The 22,899-nt window shown below is 29.2% G+C and overlaps 1 protein-coding gene across 1 annotated transcript; it reads left to right on the forward strand.

Moving 5' to 3' along the window:
• Nucleotides 1-13,222: 13,222 nt before the first annotated feature.
• On the forward strand, nt 13,223-15,028 carry LOC123226820 (phospholipase A1-IIgamma-like). Its single transcript, XM_044651335.1, has 3 exons — nt 13,223-13,787; nt 14,267-14,463; nt 14,839-15,028. Exons 1-3 carry the CDS (start codon nt 13,251-13,253, stop codon nt 15,026-15,028), a joined length of 924 nt encoding a protein of 307 aa, XP_044507270.1. The 5' UTR covers nt 13,223-13,250.
• The last annotated feature ends 7,871 nt before the right edge of the window (nt 15,029-22,899 follow it).

Raw genomic sequence — 22,899 nt, forward strand, 5'->3', positions numbered from 1 at the left:
TACTCAAAAATAAAAGATTAGGTCTTGAGTTAAAATCCTAATAATAAAGTTTAGAAAAACATTATTTTTTTCCACTGATCAGGTTAAATCCGAGTTTCTACCTTGTTGAATAAATCAAATTAATTAGTCCAATTCAATTTTAAAAGCCATGGGCAAATGACTAAGATTATGGTGACATCGATCCAATGACGGATGGTAGACAAATATGAGAATGTGTTTATGAAAGTTGCAGTCAAGAAAAATAAATAAATGAAATTAACTAATGAGAAATTAAACTTGTCATATTTAAAAACATGAAAAATTATCTTTTGTTATGAATATAATACACAAATATAAAATGATAAATAGATTGAAGAAGAAGTGAGAAGAAAGAAGAGGAAGAAAGCCAAAGCAAAATATAATTTCCGGAGAAGAGAAGAAAAATGTATGTATCAAATGAAGTGAGGAGGGGGGGCTATTTATACAAATCTTGGCCGCCCATCCAGACAAGCAAATGGCCATTTTCAAACAAAAATTTCCAAGGCCATTAATGCATTCACATTATATAATGGCCAAAGTGAAAATCACGTGGTGGAAAAATCCACCATGTATAATACTCCTCCTTGGATTTTCACCATTTACAGATAATTATATTAACTTTGCTAAAGAAAAACCCAGTGGGATAAAAACCAAAGCAAAGGAACATAATTATTAAATGTCTTGTAAATTGACATTGGACGTGCTTAAGCTATCTCATTAAAAACCTTATTAGGAAAACCCAATGGGACAAAACCTAGTGAAGGGAAAAAGAGTACAGTACACATTTTTTCCAATATTTGATGAACTTTAAAATTTTGTCTGATGAATGTTCCCCCTGATGAACGCTCCCCCTCTTTGTAGTAGGATTAACTTGGTTGCTTGTTGAGCTGCCTCATACCGATATTATACACTAACTTCTCAAATATTGATGTCGGTAGTGTCTTAGTGAACAAATTTGCAAGATTATCACTAGATTTTATTTGCTTGACATCAATCTTTTTGCTCTGCTAGAGCTCATGAGTGTAAAAGAACTTTGGTGAGATATATTTGGTTTTATCTCCTTTAATGTATCCACCTTTAATTTGGGCAATACATACTGCATTGTTTTCATATAATATGGGAAAAATGTTTGTTGTAGAAGGAAAACTGCATGCATTCCGGATATGATGGATAATAGACTGCAACCATATGTATTCTCGGTTGGCTTTATGAAGAGCTAAAATTTTTGAATGATTTGAAGATTGCAACCAAAGTTTGTTTGGTGGAGCGTCATGATATAGTTGTGTCATTATAAGTGAAAACATATCCCGTCTGTGAATGGGCCTTATAGGGGTCAGAAAGATAGCCAACATCTACATACCTAACCAACCTAGGATTTTAGGGGATTTGACAGAATAGAATAATCTCAAATCTCTAGTTCCACATAGATAACGAAGTATATGTTTGATTCCATTCTAGTGGCGACGGGTTGGTGTAGAGCTAAATCGGACCAATAAATTAATTACGAAGGATATATCCGGTCTCGTGCATTAGGCCAAATATAATAAGGCTCCAATGACATTAAGATATGGTACTTCAAGACTAAGTATCTTTTCATCTTATTCTTTAGGAAGAAATTAGTCCTTTTTTAGATCAAAAGACTAAACAACCATTGGGGTGCCAAAGGATAAGTTTTATCCATATTAAAGCGTTTTAATAATTTATCAATATACGCTGATTGATGGATAAGTATTCCATTTGAATTGTGCTCAATCTACAGGCCGGACAATATTTTGTTTTCCCTAAATCCTTCATTTAAAATTCTTTTTTCAGATATTCAGCAATTTTTTAGAGCTCTTCAAGAGTCTCAATTAATTCATATAATCAACATAAACGATTACAATAACAAATCTCAATTCTGATATTTTGATAAAGACATATTGGCATATAGGGTCATTCATATAGCCTTCTTTTTTTAAATATTCACTGAGGCGATTGTACCATATACATTCGGATTGTTTTAATCCGTACAATAATCATTGTAATTTAATTGAGTACAAACCTCTTGAATTGACCCTTTTTGGTTTAGGCAATTTGTATCCTTCAGGGAGTTTCATATAAATTTCAGTATTCAAATTTTCATACAAATAAACAGTAACTACATCTATTAGACGAATATCTAATCCTTCAGAGACTGTTAAACTGATTAAATATCTGAATGTGATTATATCCATCATAGGTGCATATGTTTCATCAAAGTCTATACCGGGCCTTTGGGAAAAGCCTTGGGCTACAAGTTTGGCTTTATATCTAGCAATTTCATTTTTCTTATTTCTTTTTCTCATAAATACCCATTTCAGAGAGTTTCATATAAATTTCAGTATTCAAATTTTCATACAAATAAGCAGTAACTACGTTTATTAGACGAATATCTAATCCTTCAGAGACTATTAAACTGATTAAATATCTGAATGTGATTATATCCATCATAGGTGCATATGTTTCATCAAAGTCTATATCGGGCCTTTGGGAAAAGTCTTGGGCTACAAGTCTGGCTTTATATCTAGCAATTTCATTTTTCTTATTTCTTTTTTCTCACAAATACTCATTTATATCCAACGGGTTGTACGTCTTAAGGTGTTGGAACTACAGGCCCAAACACTTGACGTTTTGCTAGAGAAACTAATTCTGCTTGAATTACTTCTTCCCATTTAGGCCAATCATGTCTTTGTTTGCATTCAGTCATATACGTGGTTCAAAATCATTATCATTCAAAATTTCAGTAGCTACTGCAAATGAGAATATATCATCGATTATAATTGTTTCACGATTTTCACATCTCTTGTGTATGAGCATAATTTAAAGATATTTCAATATTCTCATTTTCCTGTTCTTCAGGATTTTGTATCACTTCACGGGTTTGTGCCACTTCAGGGGCTTAAGTCTCTTCAGGAATCATAACCTCTTCTGAAGGAGTATTAGAGAGTATGGATTTTTCATTTTTCTTAGGATCATCATAATTAATATTTGTTTGATTATTTACCTTTCATTTTTTAGGAATAGTATCTTTCGATCCAACAGGTCTACCATGTTTTTGGCGTGAGATAGATTGATCAGTTATGGCTCTAATGGACTGTTCAGTAGTCACATTGATTCTTGATGGTGTATTAGTAGCTGGAACATGTGATCTTGTCACTTTTGTCGTATCTATAAATGCATCAGGCATTTGGTTGGTAATAATTTGTAATCGCACTGTCCTCTACACTTCAGTTTCACTTTGGGATGTGCGAGGATCTAAATAAGATATGGTTGGTACATACCAAGTAAGTTCATGTCTAACTTCATGAAGCATTTTCTTTTCCTTTAAAGATGGGAAAATTGTCTCATCAAAGTAACAATCTACAAATCGTGCAGTAAAAAGATCACTTGTTAATGGTTCCAGATACCTGATAATGGATGGTGAATTATATCCAATATATATTCCCAAACGACATTGGGGTCCCATTTTTGTGCATTGAGAAGACGCAATAGGAATATATACAGCACAACCAAATATTCTTAAGTGAGATACATCAGGTTGGTAACCAAAGACTAATTATAGGGGAGAATATTGATGATAAAAAGAAGGTTGCAAATGAATTAACGCTACAACATGTAATATAGCATGTCCCCACATAGAAGTAGGTAATTGACTTTTTAATAATAAAGTACGTGCAATTACCTAGAGTCGTTTGATAAAAGACTTAGCCAATCCATTTTGTGTGTGGACATGCGAGACTGAATGTTTAATCGCAATCCCCATAGACATGTAATAATCATCAAATGTTTTGGATGTAAATTCACCAGCATTATTTAGTCGTATTGACTTAATCGAATAATCTGTGAAATGTGCCTTTAATTTGATAATTTGTGCTAATAGTTTAGCAAATGCAACATTTCGGGTAAGCAATAAACAAACATGAGACCATCGTGCAGATGCATCAATTAAGACCATAAAATAACGAAATTGCCCACTTAGTGGATGAATGGATCCACATATATCCCTTTAAATCTTTTGCAAAAATGATGGGGATTCATCTCCAATTTTGGAAGGAGATAGTCTTATTACTAATTTGCCTTGAGAACAGACAGTGCAAAATTATTCACTGGACGATAAAATTTTATGATTTTGTAATATATGTCCATGTGAATTTTTAATAATCCTACGTATCATTGTAGATCCTGGGTAGCCTAAACGATCATGCCAAAGCATAAATACTTTTAGATCAACGAACTTCTGGTTGGATACTGCGTAGGTTTCAATTGCCTTTATGATTGTATAATATAATCTAGATAATAAAGTAGGCAATTTTTCTAATATAAGCATTCTTTCAGAGGTATTACTAGTTATATAGATGAATTCTGCACCATTTTCACTCATGGTTTCAAGATGATAACTATTTTTTCTTATATCTTTAAAACTCAGTAGATTTCTTCTAAATCTACTTGAATATAATGCATCATTGATGCTTAATTTGGTCTCATTGTTTAATATAATTGTGGCTCTTTCGGAACCTTCTATCAGATTAATTGATTCTGATATGATATTTACTTTAGCTTCAATTAATGCTAAAGTTAAGAAAAATTTCTTTTCCTTGAGAATTGTGTGCGTTGTTGCACTATCCACCAAACATATATCTCCCACATCAGTTTTTGAAGTCAACGCTTCAATTTTGGAGTCCATTTCTATTCATTTAAAAATTACGTTAGTTGTAATGTATATAAAATATTAAAAGGAAGAGAACATGATACTGAAAAATAAAATAATATTTATGACTCCAAAATAAATATATATGATGGACTTATAAAAATCTTGGGCATTTTTATCACTATTTAAGTGACCCATATTGTTATTCTTTGAAAGAGGATTTAAAACATCAAGAATCATTAGATCGATAGGATCTAACTTATTAAAAATTTAATTCTTATGGGTGTTTAATATAGATCCACTCAATGTTTGTGTGTACTACAGGTACACCACAAATGACATTTATAACCACACTTATTATTTTGTGGTTTACTCTACATTATAATTTATTTTGTCTCAGTCTTGGTCCACTTCTGGTGGTGTGACTGAGATTTTCTATTATTTCTCACATCCATGATAACTACTTCTGGTAGTTGCATTCACTTCAAGGAACGATGTAATACATATGGGGCAAGTTACTCATACTCATGATAACTACTTCTGGTAGTTGCGTTCATTTTAGGGAACGATGTATAATGAGAAAATATTAATTCAGAATTTTCTTTTCCAATATTGCTACTATAGGAGCATAAAATAAAATGTGGGAAATATTTTATCTTCCACATTCAGGAAAAGATTCTGAATATTGCAAAGTTATACTAAATTATAGAGTCATTGAGAGTATTATTGAATCTGATATTCAAATCTATCTTTCAAATTTCTCTACAAATTTAATGGATTTATTATTATATCCATATTTCAGTTTGCAATCCTTCAGGGATATGACACCGAAAAATAATAGCCTTGTATTTGTCCTTCTGGGCCATTTTATTTAGTTAATTTTCAAAGCTCATAAATTCTAAGTGGAGACTCATGCAAAAAACCCATTTAATATTATCCATCTAATTTTAGGAACTTCAGGTTCAATCAATGTCATATTTACAAAACTTCTGGTTTTGTAGACAATATATATGAGTTAATCTTTGAAATTTCAGGTTCAAATATTATCTCATATTTACAAAATAGTTGATTTTGTAGGAGAAATATTGGGACTAATTTTTAGAAACTTCAGGTTCATATGTTATCCTATGTTTACAAAACTTCTGGTTTTGTAATTAGTATTCAGAATATTATAATACATATTCTGATTATATTTTGGACTTTAAGTCCATATTTTTCACACTTCATGCAAACTTCAAGTTGCAAAGGTGATATCATTATTCTAAAATTAAGACTTTGATGAAACTTGAGACTTCCAGCCCATATATATATGATTTTTCATGATTTTACAAATTTCAAGTTGTAAATCATAAAACTTTGGACTTCGAGCCCATATATATATTCTCACGATTTTATAAGCTTCAGATTGTAAATCAGATATAAATAAACATAAAGATTCAAATAAATAAGGTTACAAATAAATAAATATTCAAATAAATGGAATACAATAAAAATAAATATTTAAATAATATCAGGACTTCTGGTCCAGATTCTTGGTTTTTGTAAACTTCAGGTTACAAATAATATTTATGACTTCAGATCTAAATTTATGATTTCGTAAACTTCGGGTTACGAATGATGTTCAAGATTTTATATCTGAATTCATAATATTCAAGACTACAGGCTCAGATTCATAATTTTGTAAACTTCTAGTTATAAATAATGTTCAGAACTTCGAGTTCAAATTTATGATATTTTAGACTTCAGGTCTAGATTCATAATTTTGTAAACTTCAGGTTACAAATAATATTCAGGAGTTCAGATCCAGATTTATGATATTCTAGACTTCAGGTCTAGATTCAAGAGTTTTAAGATTTTAGGTCTAGATTTATAATTTTGTAAACTTTGGGTTGCAAATAGAGTATAATTATAATGAAAAATTAAATAGAAGCATAACATAAATTAAAAGATAATTGAGATATCACAACTGAGATATTCATATTTATAATATATAAGAAGTATAACGACATAATAAAAAGATATAATATACCTGAGCTGGTTGTGCTGATAATGTGTTATAAATATAATACACAAATATAAAATGATAAATAGATTGAAGAAGAAGTGAGAAGAAATGAGAGGAAGAGAGCCAAAACAAAATATAATTTCCGGAGAAGAGAAGAAAAATATATGTATCAAATAAAGTGAGGAGGGGGGCTATTTATACAAATCTTGGCCGCCTTGGCCGCCCCTCCAGACAAGCAAATGACCATTTTCAAATAAAAATTTCCAAGGCCATTAATGTATTCACATTATATAATGGTCAAAGTCAAAATCATGTGATGTAAAAATCCACCATGCATAATATCTTTGATTATAGTTTGGGTGTGAAAAACATTTGGAAATAATTTGGTGAAGAAACATGAAAGTCTTTTTATGCCCCAATTACTAAGGGGCAGAGTTTGAGTTGTTTTTTTCTATTTCATATTCTGAAAAGTGGTTGGGTTAGACGTTTTCATTATTGTCATTCACAAAAAGTAAAATAAGATTATGTTATATCTCATCAACGCGCCATGATCAGATGCTGTACGAGGTCACCTGCAGTGCAATTAGCGAAGAAAGGCGAGAAAAACGTGATCTCATTTGTTAATTTAAAAAGCTTCCCTAATGGGGGCAAGAGCAACCGTATGCTGTCGGAATCGATAAGAAAAAGGACAATTATATATAAACCACTTGAGAGAAACGATCAAGGACTTGCTGTAATGTTTTTAAAATCAAATTAATAATCAAATTAATTATTTTATTAATTTATAATTTAATTGATTTAATTAAAAAATAATAAATAATAATTAAATTATTTAAAAATAATTAAAATTAAAAAAAATTAAAAATCCAACTTTGTAAAATCTATTTTTTAATTAATTTATTTGATTAAATCTAATTTTTAATAAAATTTAATTAAATTTAATTAAATTAATAATAAAATTAATTTTTTATATTAATCAGAGAATTATCGCCAGGCCATAACCTGGCTGATATTGACTTAATTATTTTTCCGTTGTTTAATAAGGATTTGGTCATACATAAAACCACTCGCGGTACGAAATCCAAGTCTTTTTAAAATCCAATGTCTCAAAAGTACAACCCCACAAATGCTCAGTTAATAATATGAAGTTAAATCGTACAAGACGCTGGATTCGATGCAAAACTGCTTGGACTCAGATCAAATGAGTCAAAAGGGTTGAATTTATTTTTATCAGATAAATTTAAATATTTAAATTTAAGTTTAATTTAAATATCTAAATTTAATTTAACTTAAATTAATTTTTAATTAAGTCTAAACTTTAAATTATAATTAATTTTTTTAATAAATAAATAAATATATATATCTTAAAATTTTAAACCTGTTTTTTAATTTAAGAGGAATTATTATAATAATTAAATTATATGTATTTATTTTAAATATATAAATAAATATATATTTAAAATTTATCTTTATATAATTAAATAATTTTGAATTAATAATAAAATAATATTTAATTATATGATAATATATATAAATATATATTTATTTATATATTTAAAATAAATATACATAATATTATTTTTATTATAGAAAAGAAAACACACGTTAAAATAAATAGAAAAAAAAAATCACTAAGTAGATGATGGAGAAAAATTTCATTATAAATAAAAAATATTTCATGACGGGAGAGAGAGATGTTCTTTTGTTCTCTCTATCGAAGTTTTTAAGGCCTCACCGACGACAACATTGGGAGGAGCGTCATGATCCTGCGCCCACTGCAGTAGCTCCTGGTCGCCTGTCCATTATTCTGCTGCTCCTTGAAAACGTCAATTATTGAAGTGAACAGCCAGTAAATATTTTTATTTCAATTATTGATTTGACTGATGAATAAAATTTAATAATTTATTATTTTTAATAAATTTATAATTAATATTAATTTTTAATATAAATTAAAAATATTTTATTTTTAATTTTAATTATATTTCAATGTCGTGGTTTGAAATTGTACTTTTTTGTGTGTTGATATAATTTTTAAAAAATTCTTTGGATTGGGATGTCTCATGTATTTCCTATACACATTCCTTAATGACTAATATATTTATATTTTTTATTTTAATAATTAATTAATTTACTATTTACCCTTCTCCCGTACTGTCACGGATTAACTTTCTCCAGACAAAGAATATTTTAGTCAAGCCATAGACATAAAAATGAAGTTTCCGCTGTTTGATTGTGGTGCCAACTGTGTCATATTGTTTTCAGGTGTGGTTTACAGCTTATGCTTTTAAGACAGAAAAATGAATAATGGAGAACCGTTCTTGGCTTATTTTCCGTACTGCCTCCTCCGTACTGTCATGGCATATCAGACAAAGTTACGGAAAATGCACCCACGTGAGGTTGTCAAGTCCTCATTTCTTTGCCTATTTATATTTTATTGTTTTCAAAAAAAAATATTTTATTTTTAACTTTTAATAATATTTCAACAACGTGGCTTAAAATCATATTTTTTATTCAGTATATATTATATTTTTATTTTTATTTTCAGTATAGATTTTATTTTATATGTACTCATCACCTATTTATATATAGATAATAATGTATTATTATATAATTAAATTATTTTAAATTAAAAATTAAATAATATAAAATCATGTAATAATAAATTATTATTATTACTTTTTATAAATATATCTTAATGTTTGAACAAACTAAATTGATATTATTATTTTCATAATATAAAATCATTAAATCAGTTGAATCTATAACAATTATATAAAAGAATTTGTATAGGATTTTATTTGATTTAAACAATTAAAACTCAAATCAAATAAAAAGTATAATATGTAATCATACTATTAATGATTTTTAATTAAAGATAAAATTATAATTAGTAATACGATAACATAAAATTAATTTGATATTGCAAATGAGTGCATGTAAAATTATTCAATTAGTAAATCCACACCTTTGTCTGCTGATGGAATTGGAGAATACTTTAATCAAATATTTTCTTTTCTTGTTTTCTTATTATTTACACCTTTTAAAATTATCCCAAAAGTAATCTTTTCCTATTTCAAATATTCTTTTAATATCTTTTCAAGGTTTTGATTTATCTTGATTTTTACTATAATTACTTTGATAATTATCACCATAGATAATTACTCTGTGCATATAGTATTGATCCTTGTAATTACTTTGATCACTTTAGTTTCTTGGCTTAATTTAGTTTAATATTCTCTTTCTTCTTGTTTCTTCTTCCTCCCATGGATGAAGAAGAAACAATCACATATGATATGTAAGCATATGTACCCCTAAGGGTTGTACCATTTTCTCTATTTCCGGTAAAAAATCAATAAAACATCATAACCACAGCAATTTGATATTTTACCATTACAAATATAGATGTATAGATTAAGTAATAACAATTAAAATTTAAAGAGATTATAGTGTTTCTTATATATTGTGTTTAATGTAGATAAGAGAAAATGGATATAACAAGACAAGATACGAGATCCATAATGTGATTTGATTTGATAATCAGAATATTTACATTTGTCTAATTTCAAAGAACTCTTTCTTCTTCTCCTATTAGTAGTCTTGGACACGGGCTGGTTTGACCAGTGAACTGGATTGAAACCGACCCTTTTAAAATTAGTACCGGTATGAATCAAAATCGAAACCAGATTTTGACGGTTCGATTCCAATTTTAATATTTTCAAATTGTGGAACCATCTATTCATGTTCGGTTTCATGAACCAACGGCTCAAAAATTCATAGACCAGTATTTTTTTACATGAATCGGCAAATGCTTGCAAAGGACCGCCATATTTTAAACATTTACAGGAACCGGGTCCCCTGCAAAATCTAAAATATGGCTGCTTCTAAAACATTTGCAGGGACCGGTCCCCTGCAAATGTATAAAATATGGCAGTTTGGCTTTTTTTTTTTTAAATTTTAATATAAAATTTTATTTATAAATATTATTCAATCTTTCAAATCTCTCATTTCTCATTTCTCATTCTCTTAATTCTTAATACTCTCTCAATCAAATTATCTCAAATTTAATTAAATTTCCCTTTTATTTTTATCAATTATAATTTTAATTTATATAATTTAATTATTATTATTTTTTATTATACAATTTCATAATTAATTATAGAATTTATCTCTATAATTAATTTTATTTATTATTTATTATTTTTTCATTATCTTTTATTATTAATTATATAATTTATTTTATTCATTCTAAAAAAAAAGTAAATAGAACCACGTAAACTTTGATTCTTCTAAATCTCAAATGGATACATAGAAAATTTAATTGAAAAATTAAATCTAAGCATTTTTTATTTTTTATTCTTAATTATTATAATTATTAATTAAAAAATAAATTGACGTTATAAATTAGAATTGATGGTTTAATGTCGGTTTCAAACCGGAGCCATGAATCGGAACCGTCGGTTCAAACCGATTACGAACCGTTCTGTAACGGTTCCGGTTCAGGGTTTTTATTTTTTCAAACCGTGAACCAATGATTTCGAATCGAAACCATCGGTTCATGAACCATGGCCAGGCCTATTAGTTTTTATTGTTTGTATTGATTACACAAACACTCTAATTACAAATCTCTAAAATATTTTAATATTCGTATTTTATTTTCAAGGTGCTCTAGAAAAAATTGAATGAAGGTAGAAGAACTATTACTCTATTTATTTTCTTCAATTAGGTCTAAATTATACTTAATTTACTATGTATAAATTTATTATATTGCTTATTCAAAGTCACATGTTAATTACCCGACTCCATGTCTACTATACTTGTTTTGACCTTTTGTTCCATATTACAAACTATTAGAATTGATGTTACCAGTCATACGTGAATGCATTTTTCATATCAAGCCTTAGATTTTGCATTACATTTTTTCATTTTTAAGCTTGGAATTTTATACATGTTTGTCATTCATAAGTTAAATGTAAAAATGATGAATTCAAACTCGAATTAGGTATTGACCCAGTCCAGAAGTTAGTCTGAGTCTTGATTCGTTTGACCAATAATAGAATAAATAAACATTAAACAATAGTCAACAAAAAAGATTTGTGATCTAGTTGTATGTGTTGTATTTTCCTTACCAAGTGAATTTGGTTCGAGTCTTAACAGTGACATGTACTGAGTTGTCTTAGCCTTTAAAATAGTTTGATATTGATTATACTCAAGCTTAGATGGCTGCTTATTCAAATTAATAAAGTTTCAACAATGTCTTATTGTTTAGTGTTACAAATTTATTATACATTGACTCAGTCAAGAGGTCGATCTGAATTTTGATTGATTTGACCAATGATAAATTAAATAAATATTAAAACAATAAGCAACAAAAAAGAATTGTGACCTAATGTTATTTGGTGCATTTTCTGCGAGCCTCTAATTGTGAGGGAAAATCTCACCCCTTAAAATAGTCGGGGTGTTGATTCCATGGAAGAACTGCAAGCTCTAGTGGTTGCTTATTCAAATTCGCAAGTTTCACATTGGTGGAGAAATAAGTTATATGTTAGTGTCTAGGTGTGAGAAAAAGTTTCTCCGTATAAAATAGTAGTTTCAACTATATTAAATACATGGAAAGGTGTCTTGTTGGTTACTTATTCAAATTTACATTTCAATAATATCCTACTGTTTGATAATATGTATGTTAAAACTACTATTACAATGCATCACTAAATGCATTTTTTTATACCAAGCCTTAGATTCTTGATTACAAGTGGTTTTTTTTTTAATTTTCAAACAATTAATTTGTAGAAGTCTTTCATCCGAATTTAATATCATTAATTTTACATGTCTAAGTTTTGTTTTCTCCGAACCTTGATGAATAAGTTTTAATTCAGCCAATTATGGAAGGAGAAGAGTTGAAATATTCTTCTCCACACCTTCATCAGTCGGCCCTATTCCGACTTTCATAACTTTTTCCCTAGACAATTTCGACGATTTCTTTTTTTTCGGAATTTTTCATTAGATTAAGGTCGTGATAGATGAAGAAGAAAAGAAATCTAATGATAGATATGTCAACAACTTTATAATTAGTTTGATTAAATGAGTTTTATTTGATTTATAATAGAAATTTTATGTTGTGAATTGGAGGTTAATTATTGTTCATGGGCTAGTATTCTTTGGACTGACTTAAGAGCACCAATTGTTCGGAGCAAACTACTCTAGATGAGAGAGTAAGACCTCTTAGAAGACACAATACTGTAGAGGAAATTTTATCATAGTTTTATTCAATACCTCTTATTAATTCTAATTCAAATTTTTTATATGATGGGATAACAAAATATATATAAGTACATATATCTCTATTAAGCGAACTGAACTTTTAATATTTCTAATTAAAAGCACGGCAAAAACAAGAAAACGCAAATTTTCTTAATTGCGAAAGATTGCTTATTTCCTAAATAATATAATCATGAGACCAAAAGATTGCCTAATTCTGTTCCAGGCTCCCTTTGTTCTATAAATGGCATGCAGTAGTATGAGTGTCTCCCCACAGCAAGATAAAGCAAAACGAAGAGAAGAGTGATGGCGAACTGGAAGGAGCTTAGTGGCGAGAAGAATTGGGAGAGCCTGTTGAAACCTCTGAACACCAATCTGCGAGACTATATAAAACTCTATGGTAAAAGAGTTCAAGTTATTTATGACTCGGTTAACTCAGAAGATAAAACACGTCCAGCTTACGCAAAGGAAGACTTATTTTCTGAAGCTGCCATTGAAACAGGTACATTTGAGAATTTATACACTGTGACTGACTATATTTTTGCAAACTCAGACGTTGCTCCCTGGTTCGACTGGATGGTGAAGGACCAGTATGCGTGGTTTGGGTATGTTGCTGTGGCTACAGATGAAGGAAAGAGAGTGATGGGAAGAAGAGACATTTTGATTTGCTGGAGAGGAACTGTTTCTCCGGCTGAGTGGTTCAAGAATGCTCAATTCGATCAAGTGTCAGCTTCTGAGATTTTTGAGAAGAGCCAAGATCCACAAGTGCACAAAGGGTTTCTCTCAATCTACACATCGCCTAGTACTGAACCCTCCTCCAGTAATTTGAGTGCTAGAGACCAGGTAAGAACGTAAGATGAATTTGCATGAATAAAATAAAATCATTTCACTGCGCAGGATATACATATACCTTATAGAAACGCTGAATTTAAGCAGTTTAAGATTACAGGAATTCCGGATGTGTCATGCTTTCTGAATTCATAAACATCATAAAATTACAATGACCTGTCGTCCTCTCATGAAACATTTCTGATGTGTCATGCTTTCGAAAACCATAGATTTTTTAAAATTCACAGTAACATGAATTCCTCTGCTGGAACTTTCTGAATAACAACTTTTAATGCATTAAACTATTGTATCTGGGTTTTCAAAAGGAAACCAAGCCTCAGTTCAAATAAACATTTGTCTACCTAAATCATAACCCATGAACTATATTGGTATCACATTAAGTTATATAAGTTTTAATTAAATCAAAATAATTTACTGATTTCTTCATTTTCTTTTTTCTTGATATGTATTTCTATTATGGTACATTTACGTAGGTGATGAATGCTGTTAAGAATCTGGTGAACAAGCCCGAGTACAGGGAAGAGGAAATCAGTATAACAGTAGCAGGTCACAGTCTCGGTGCAGCTCTTGCAACATTGAACGCAACTGATATAGTTACCAATCAATACAATAAGCGCACAGGTTCGAAGGAAGCATGCGTGGTCACGGCCTTTGTCTTCGCCAGCCCCAAGTAGGGCTGGATTCGAGCCGAGCCGAGCTCGGCTCGCAGCCAGCTCGGGCTCGGCTCGGCTTTTTAAGGGTCGGCTCGAGTTCGGCTCGTTTTCAGCTCGGTTCGGTAACGGCTCGTTTATTATATCAAAACGACACCGTTTTGTATATATATATGGATCAAAATGACGCCGTTTTGTATAAAAAAATTTTTTAAAAAATATTCCGAGTCAATCCGAGCCAGCTCGGGCTCGGCTCGAGCTCGATCGAGCCGAGCTGAGCCCGGCTCGTTTCTGGCTCGGCTCGAATCCAGCCCTAGCCCCAAGGTTGGAAACAAAGGATTCAGGAAAGTGTTTAATGCACTCAGTAATCTTCATCTCCTGCGCATTGAAAACAGATTGGACATCGTTACTGATCTTCCTCCCTCCTTTATTTCCTACAAAAAAGTGGGCATGAAGTTAAGAATCAAGAGTCACAAGTCGGCATTATTGAATTTTATAGACGGGCTTCAGCTTCATGACATAATACCTGAGTCGCACAGTTTGAAGGAGTATCTCCAAGGAGTCACAGCCAGGCAATCACAGTAGGGAAAGCTTCAGAGTAAACTTTAAAAAATGAAAGGGGCTGGATTCATCCATTAGGGCTATTTTCCCTTGCTGTTTAGTTGTTACTTTGTGTATTGATTTGTTATTATCTGTTGGTAGAGCTTGAATCGAGTTAAGATGGAATAAATTAAGTATGGGTTGATCTTTATAATTGGATTTGAGTCAGTTAGATTGTGTAGGTTTTGTTCAGAGTTAACCCACTTTGATTCTAGCCCAATCTACGAGTTTGATGTATTTTAATATCCATTATTATCAATAAAGATGTTTACCATTGAAATTAAAAATTTATATTTATGAGTGACACAATAGAAAAAGAAAATTTTGACTAAACCAATGTGATTTGTAAAATTAAACTTAACAAACTCTACAATAACTTTTGCTTCTATAGCAATAGACATGGCAAGGGCTCAAGGCAACCCATTGCCTAGATTAGGTCCTTCTTTTTTGGTTTGGCCTCATGGGATATGATTTGTAGGCCATCGACATTGTGCTGGGGGATTTAAGGCAAAGTCTACTGGCTAATCCAATATGATTAGTTAAAAAATAATAAATAATTAAAAATTTTCAAAAAAAAATATTATATAATTTTGTAGGTCAACTCAATAAGGGCTCACAAAGGCATGTTCTAAGGAGCTCTAGGTCTTGTTGCAAGCCTTGACAAGTTAGTAGGCCGACCTGTCTCTAGGCACGATACACTATGTTGGAGTGGCTGACACAACTCACTGTCATGTCTATATAGTTGATTACACCTTAGCCTTCAGGGTCAAACTATCACAGAAATGATCTGGAAGCCATGAAGGGTGGATTTATGTTGAGTCTGAATAATGGTCAACTTAAGCTCAACTTGAATATATAATGACTAGCTTGAGCTTGAATTCAATTTATTTGAATTAATTGTTTAAACATGTCAAAGAAGAAAAAATAGTCGTAAAAGAAAAATGAATTATCATTAGAGAAAAAAGAAGTAACCAGATAAGTAGAATAATTGCCAAAAAAATCAAATAAAATTTACTAACAAAAGTAGATATTGGATGAGAATTTGATTTTGTAAAACTTTATAAATAAAAATTTACCATTTCATCCAACCTTGGCTGTGAAATAGTCTCTGGGCCTCCTAAATATTTTTGTTGGCTGTTGAAAACTTTAAAGTTTGTGCGACACCATGCCATTATGAAGACGTTGCCATACTATAATAAATTGACTTAAAAATAGTCTGAGAAATACTCACAAATATTTTCTACCATTAATGAGACATTTTAGTGATAATAGTACTCAATATCTTAATTAGTCATATATCCTTATATACAAAGTATCATTTCAAATCTAATAAGCCAATTTAATATTATTAAGAATGTCAAATTTTATTATAATTAAACTGAATTAGATAAAAAGTAACAAGAGAGTATGATTGAGTAGAAAAAAAAAAGACTATATATGATCAATTTTAGTATATGTAGGGGTTGATTTAACTTATCTGAACTTAACTCAAATCTAAAAGGATTAATTTTAGTTTGAGTTTGAGGAGTTAAATAATAATTGAACAAGAATAATGTTAAAGAAAAGAATTATAAAAGAATAAGATGGTATTTGATTACTAAACTTTAGAGATTACTTTAATAACCTATTTTTTATTATTTACATTATTTTATTTAATTTATAAGTAATAAAATATTATAACAACTTTCTATTGTCAATGGTAACGTCATCTTATTATCATATCCATTTTTAATACTAAAATATTACCAACGTAATCTTAATTTTATTATAATTATATTCTTATTTATTATTTTTTTAAAACAAAAATAATTTTATTTTTAACTAGTATTACAAATAATATAAAAAATATTTTAGAATAATTATATTTGAGGACACTTAAGTATTACTTCTAACAAAACATAAAAATTATTTATAACTACAAAATTTTATCAAGTTGTATCGAATATAATAATTATTTATACTTAATAATCTTCTAAGTAATCTATTTTTAAGATAATATTTCAATTTTGATAATAAAATATTATCTAAACTAAATACATTTTAAGAGATATGGTAAAAAATCACTGATAAATTTTAGAGTTTGAACCAAATTGTTAAATTAAAGATTTAAAAAATCACTAATAAAGATTATTGTCCTTGCATTTCCAACTGAAGGCCTCACACATCAAGTTGCACTTTAATTCTTGCCCATTGTCTACTCTCACCTTTGTTCCTTCAATAGATTCAAGTCTACATCCTGGTTTAGAGGTTCTTTTTGCACTCAATATTGTGAGTACTCCCAGAATCAATCAGTATAAAGATGGGCTTCCCTCCATGTATCCCTTGCAGTCTCATGATTCTGGGACATGTTGAACCATTGAAGGCATTTAGGGACAGGTGCAGAAGGTTCGGCTCTTCCTCCACTACCTCTCTATCATCATCCATCATTGGATCTCCACCAACCCCTATATTTACTTGAATTGTAAAGTGTACAATTGCTTTTTCTTACACTTATGCCCAAAGGCATATTTCTCATTACACCGAAAACGCATGCCTTTGCCCTTCCGTTCATTTATTTCATTGCTAGTTAAGGCTCTGTTGTCTTATTGGTATTAAATGGTTGTGGTTTTAGCAGGTTTTCATTCATGTATGCTACCAAAAGCTGAAGATGAATTTATATCTCTGTGTGAAAATGGATCATGTGTATTTCTGCTAAAAAGTTGTATGAAAATAGATTCTCCTTAGAACATTTTTTAAAGAATTAAAATTGAAATTAGATACGAAATAAATGATATGACAATAGTCCTAGTCCAGGGGAGCGCTTTCTGGCGATAGTAGTGAGCTTGTCACAGGAGGTGGCAGTGGTTCTTCAACAAGTCCAGGCTCTCAACGTGCGAATTTGATGGGGCCTTTTTCCAAGTCGTTTCGGTTGAAAGTTGCTCATTTTGATGGTATGAATCTTGAAGGGTGAAAATTCAAGTCAGACTGATTCAAGCCTATAAAGAGGATTAGGCCACCTTAGCTTGATTCAACGATTATATTAGTTAGGAAAATTATATTAGGAAATAAGCAATAATTATATATTGGCCTTTTATTATTATGTAAACAAGAAAGTTAGTAGACCTTTTTATTATTATGCAATAAGACTTCTTAAGAAAACAAGACCAGCACTGAAAATAAATAACAAAATTATGTCGACATTAAATTGGATATTCAAATAATATGTAATCATACTATTAATAATTTTTAATTAAAGATAAAATTATAACTAATTATACAATGGCATAAAATTAATTTGATACTACAAATGAGTGCATGTAAAATTATTCAATTAGTAAATCCACACCTTCATCGCTGATGGAATTGGAGAATACTTTGATCAAATATTTTCTTTCCTTGTTTTCTCATTATTTACACCTTTTAAAATTATCCCAAAAGTAATCTTTTCCTATTTCAAATATTTTTTTAATATCTTTACAAGGTTTTGATTTATCTTGATTATTACTATAATTACTTTGATAATTATCACCATAGATAATTACTCTCTGCATATAGTATTGATCCTTATAATTACTTTGATCACTTTAGTTTCTTGGCTTAATTTAGTTTAATATTCTCTTTCTTCTTGTTTCTTCTTCCTCACATATGATATGTAAACGTTTGTACACATAAGGGTTGTACCATTTTATCTATTTCCGGTAAAAAATCAATAAAACATCATAATCACAGAGATATGATATTTTACCATTACAAATGTAGATATATAGATTAAGTAATAACAATTAAAATTTAAAGAGATTATAGTATTTCTTATACATTGTGCTTAATGTAGATAAGAGAAAATGGATGTAACAAGACAAGATACGAGATCCATAATGTGATTTGATTTGATAATTAGAATATTTACATTTGTCTAATTTCAAAGAACTCTTTCTTCTTCTCCAATTAGTTTTCATTGTTTGTATTGATTACACAAAAGCTCTAATTACAAATCTCTAAAATATTAGTATATTTGTATTTTACTTTCAAGGTTCTCTAGAAAAAATTGAATGAAGGTAGAAAACTATTACTCTATTTATTTTCTTCGATTAGGTCTCCCATAAATTATTCTTAATTTGCTATGTATAAATTTATTATATGCTTATTCAAAGTCACGTGTTAATGACTCCATCTTCATGTCTAATACGCTTGTTTTTTCTTTTGTTCCATGTCACAATTAATCTATTAGAATTAATGTTACAAGTCACAAGTAAATGCATTGTTTATGCCAAACCTTAGATTTTTCATTACAATTTTTTTAACCTAGTATTGTACATATATTTTTAATTCATAAGTTCAATGTGAGAACAATGTATTCAAATTTAGATCAAATGTAAACATAGTCTAAGTGTCGGTCTAAGTCTTGATTGGTCTCATCAATTGTCAAACAAATAATAGATTAAATAAATATTGGAATAATAGTCAGAAAAAAAGAATTATGACTTGGTGATATGTGGTACATATTCCTAACCAACTAAACTTTGGTTTGAGTCTTAACAATTACAAGTATTGAGTCTTTCACTACTGAAAATATAAAGTCTAATAAACCTTAAGATTTACACTAATGTTATCCATCCAGAACATAAACTTTAATTATATTGAATTTATTTTTATTGATTACTTAAATTGTTATTGAATTATTGAATTATCCGATTTTATTAAACCAAAATTATAATTAATGTTACTACATATCAAAAAATTTTCTAACAAGAAAAACTCCCACCCCTTGAGATAGCTTATGGGATTGAACAGATTTTGGTTGTATTGATTCCACAAGAGAGCATCGGGCTTGGATGGCTGCTTATTCGAATTCACAAGTTTCAACAATGTCCTATTGTTTGATATTACAAGTCTATTAAAATTACTATCACAAGTAATAAGTAAATGCATTTTTTATAACAAGCCTTGGATTCTTGATTATAAGTATTTTTTTAGGATGAATGTGCTTTCAAAGTCTATTCAGCAGTTGAAAATATGTGGTCGTACTTGTTTGCCTATTTGCACATAGTTAATTCATAGTTAAGAAAAAATTTTAGGCCATTCATTTTCTTTGATTTGGTCTCCCATAGATTATATTTAATTTGCTATGCATAAATTTATTATATTGCTTATTCAAAGTCACGTGTTAATTACCCCATCTCCAAGTCTACTATACTTGTTTTGACCTTTTGTTCCATATTACAAACTATTAGAATTAATGTTACCAGTCATAAGTGAATGCATTTTCATATCAAGCCTTAGATTTTTCATTACAATATTTTCATCTTCAAACTTGGAGGTTTATACATGCTTGTCATTCATAAGTTAAATGTGAAAATGATGAATTCAAACTCGAATTAGGCATTGACCTAGTCCAAAAGTTAGTTTGAATCTTGATTCATTTAACCGATAATAGAATAAATAAACATTAAACAACAGTCAATAAAAAAAGATTTGTAATCTAGCTGAATGTGTTATATTTTCCTTACCAAATGAATTTGGTTTGAGTCTTAATAGTGACATGTATTGAGTTGTCTCATATCCCTTGAAAAAGGGAGTAGATGCAAGTATCTAATTGTATTGGAAAATCTCAACCTTTAAAATAGTCTGGTATTGATTAAACTAGAGCTTAGATGGTTGTTTATTCAAATTAATAAAGTTTCAATAGTGTCCTATTATTTAGTGTTACAAATTTATTAAACATTGACTCAGTCAAGAGCTCGATCTGAATTGTGATTGATTCGACAAATAATAAATTAAATAAATATTAAAACAATAAGCAACAAAAAAATAACTATGACCTAATGTTATGTGGTGCATTTTCCACAAGCCTCTAATTGTGAGGGAAAATCTCACCCCTTAAAATAGTTGGGTATTGATTCCATGGAAGAACAACAAACTCTAATGGTTGCTTATTCAAATTCACAAGTTCTTGAGAAATTGGCTATATGTTAGTGTCTACGTGCGAGGAAAAGTCTCATATGGTTACTTATTTAAATTCACAAATCTCAACAATATCCTATTGGTTGATATTAAGTCTTCAAATTACTATTACAATTTATAAGTAAATGCATTTTTTTATGGGAAATTAATTAAACCCAAAAATTAGGGGTGGAAAATAAAATTACCCAATTTTTTCAATTTTAAACAAAAATGTCTTATTTTTAATGTATAAACAAAACTACCCTTCATGTCAAAATCAAAGAAAACGACAAATTTTCCAAATCATACCTATTCCACAATTTTGAATTTATGATTTTATTTCTATTACACAATTACACTTATTTCATAATTTTATTACATATTGATACTAATTTTTAAAAATATTATTTTACCTTATATTGTAAAATATCATTTTACCCTCAAATATTATTTAATATCTCTAACATCTTTCATTGTAAAATATCATTTTACCTCTAAATATTATCTAATATCTCTAACACCCTTTATTGTAAAATATCATTTCACCCTTTACTATTATAATAATTACAAAATACCCCTATAATTTTTATCAATTTAATTTTTATTCACAACTCTAAATTTATTATAGAAAACAACACATATAATTGCATTATTAATAAAATAATAACCATTGAAGTTATAATACGTATAAATGCCTCGATATCACAAACTTCTTTTCTCTCTCTAAAAATCTCTTTTGGATAATAATTAAAATTGTATATGTTAATAGATAACAGAAGAGATATAGTTTATATAGAATAAAAGAATAATAGTTTTGATATTTTATTATATATTTAAGACATTTTCGTTTAAATCCTTTAAAGTATGGATATTTTAGTTTAAACCCCAAAATTAGGGGTAAATTCTTATTACTCAGGAAAAATGGGTAAATTAATTAATTTTCCTTTTTTTATATACCAACCTTAGATTCTTGATTGCAAGTCTCTCTTTTTTTTTTTTTAATTTCTAACATTTAATTTGTAGAAGTCTATTCTTCCTAATTTAATATCATTGATTTACATGCCTAAGTTTTGTTTTCTCCCAAACTTGATGAACAAGTTTTAATTCAGCCATTTATGGAAGGAGAAGAGGTTTTTTTTTTTTTTTAAATTAAATTTTGGGTAAGTAAGCATGTGCATTTGACAAACCAAGTCAAAAGGCAAACAGTCTAAGCTCATCCCCCACAAGAGGACCGCGGAACTCTAAAATACAAAATTGCAACTCAATGACATGTCCCAGCTTTAAATGTAAGATTTATTATGCACGAACAAACATAAAATCATGTAATTATAACTCACAGAATCAATGCATAGATTATAAAATATTGAATTAAATATTAAAGTTTTAGAAATATCCGGATTTCTATTTAATTTGAAACTGAAAAGCCTTTGCAAATCACTAGAATTATCTGTCAAAATCACTTTTCGATGTGACTTGATTTTCTACTCTAAAAACCTTTCTGAATGATAGCTTTGTATGGGTAAATTATATTGCAACTATATTGTACCAGATTTTTTAGCAAGAACCTAACCAATTTATAGTAGGTTAATTAACTTTCCATCAAAGTCCAATAAATCTCAAGATCCACACTTATACTGTCCACCCAGATCATAACTTTTAAGTATATTAAACTTGTCTTTATTGATCACTTAAATTTATCTGTAAACTGACATTAAATTATTCAATTATCTGATTTTATTAAACCAAAACATAATTAATATTAGCCCACATTTAGAAATTTCTAATATTAAACAGTTCCAAAACAACACTCTCAATCTCAAATTCACAAGGCCAAGTTAAGCAAGATCCTAGCCAGGCAACAATACACCTCAACATGGGAAAGCAACAGCCATGAGAACAAAACTACAAGAAAGCTCAGTATTCAATAGGAACCACAA

This window comes from Mangifera indica, chromosome 10, assembly GCF_011075055.1.
Source record: "Mangifera indica cultivar Alphonso chromosome 10, CATAS_Mindica_2.1, whole genome shotgun sequence".
NCBI classification, from domain to species: Eukaryota; Viridiplantae; Streptophyta; class Magnoliopsida; order Sapindales; family Anacardiaceae; genus Mangifera; species Mangifera indica.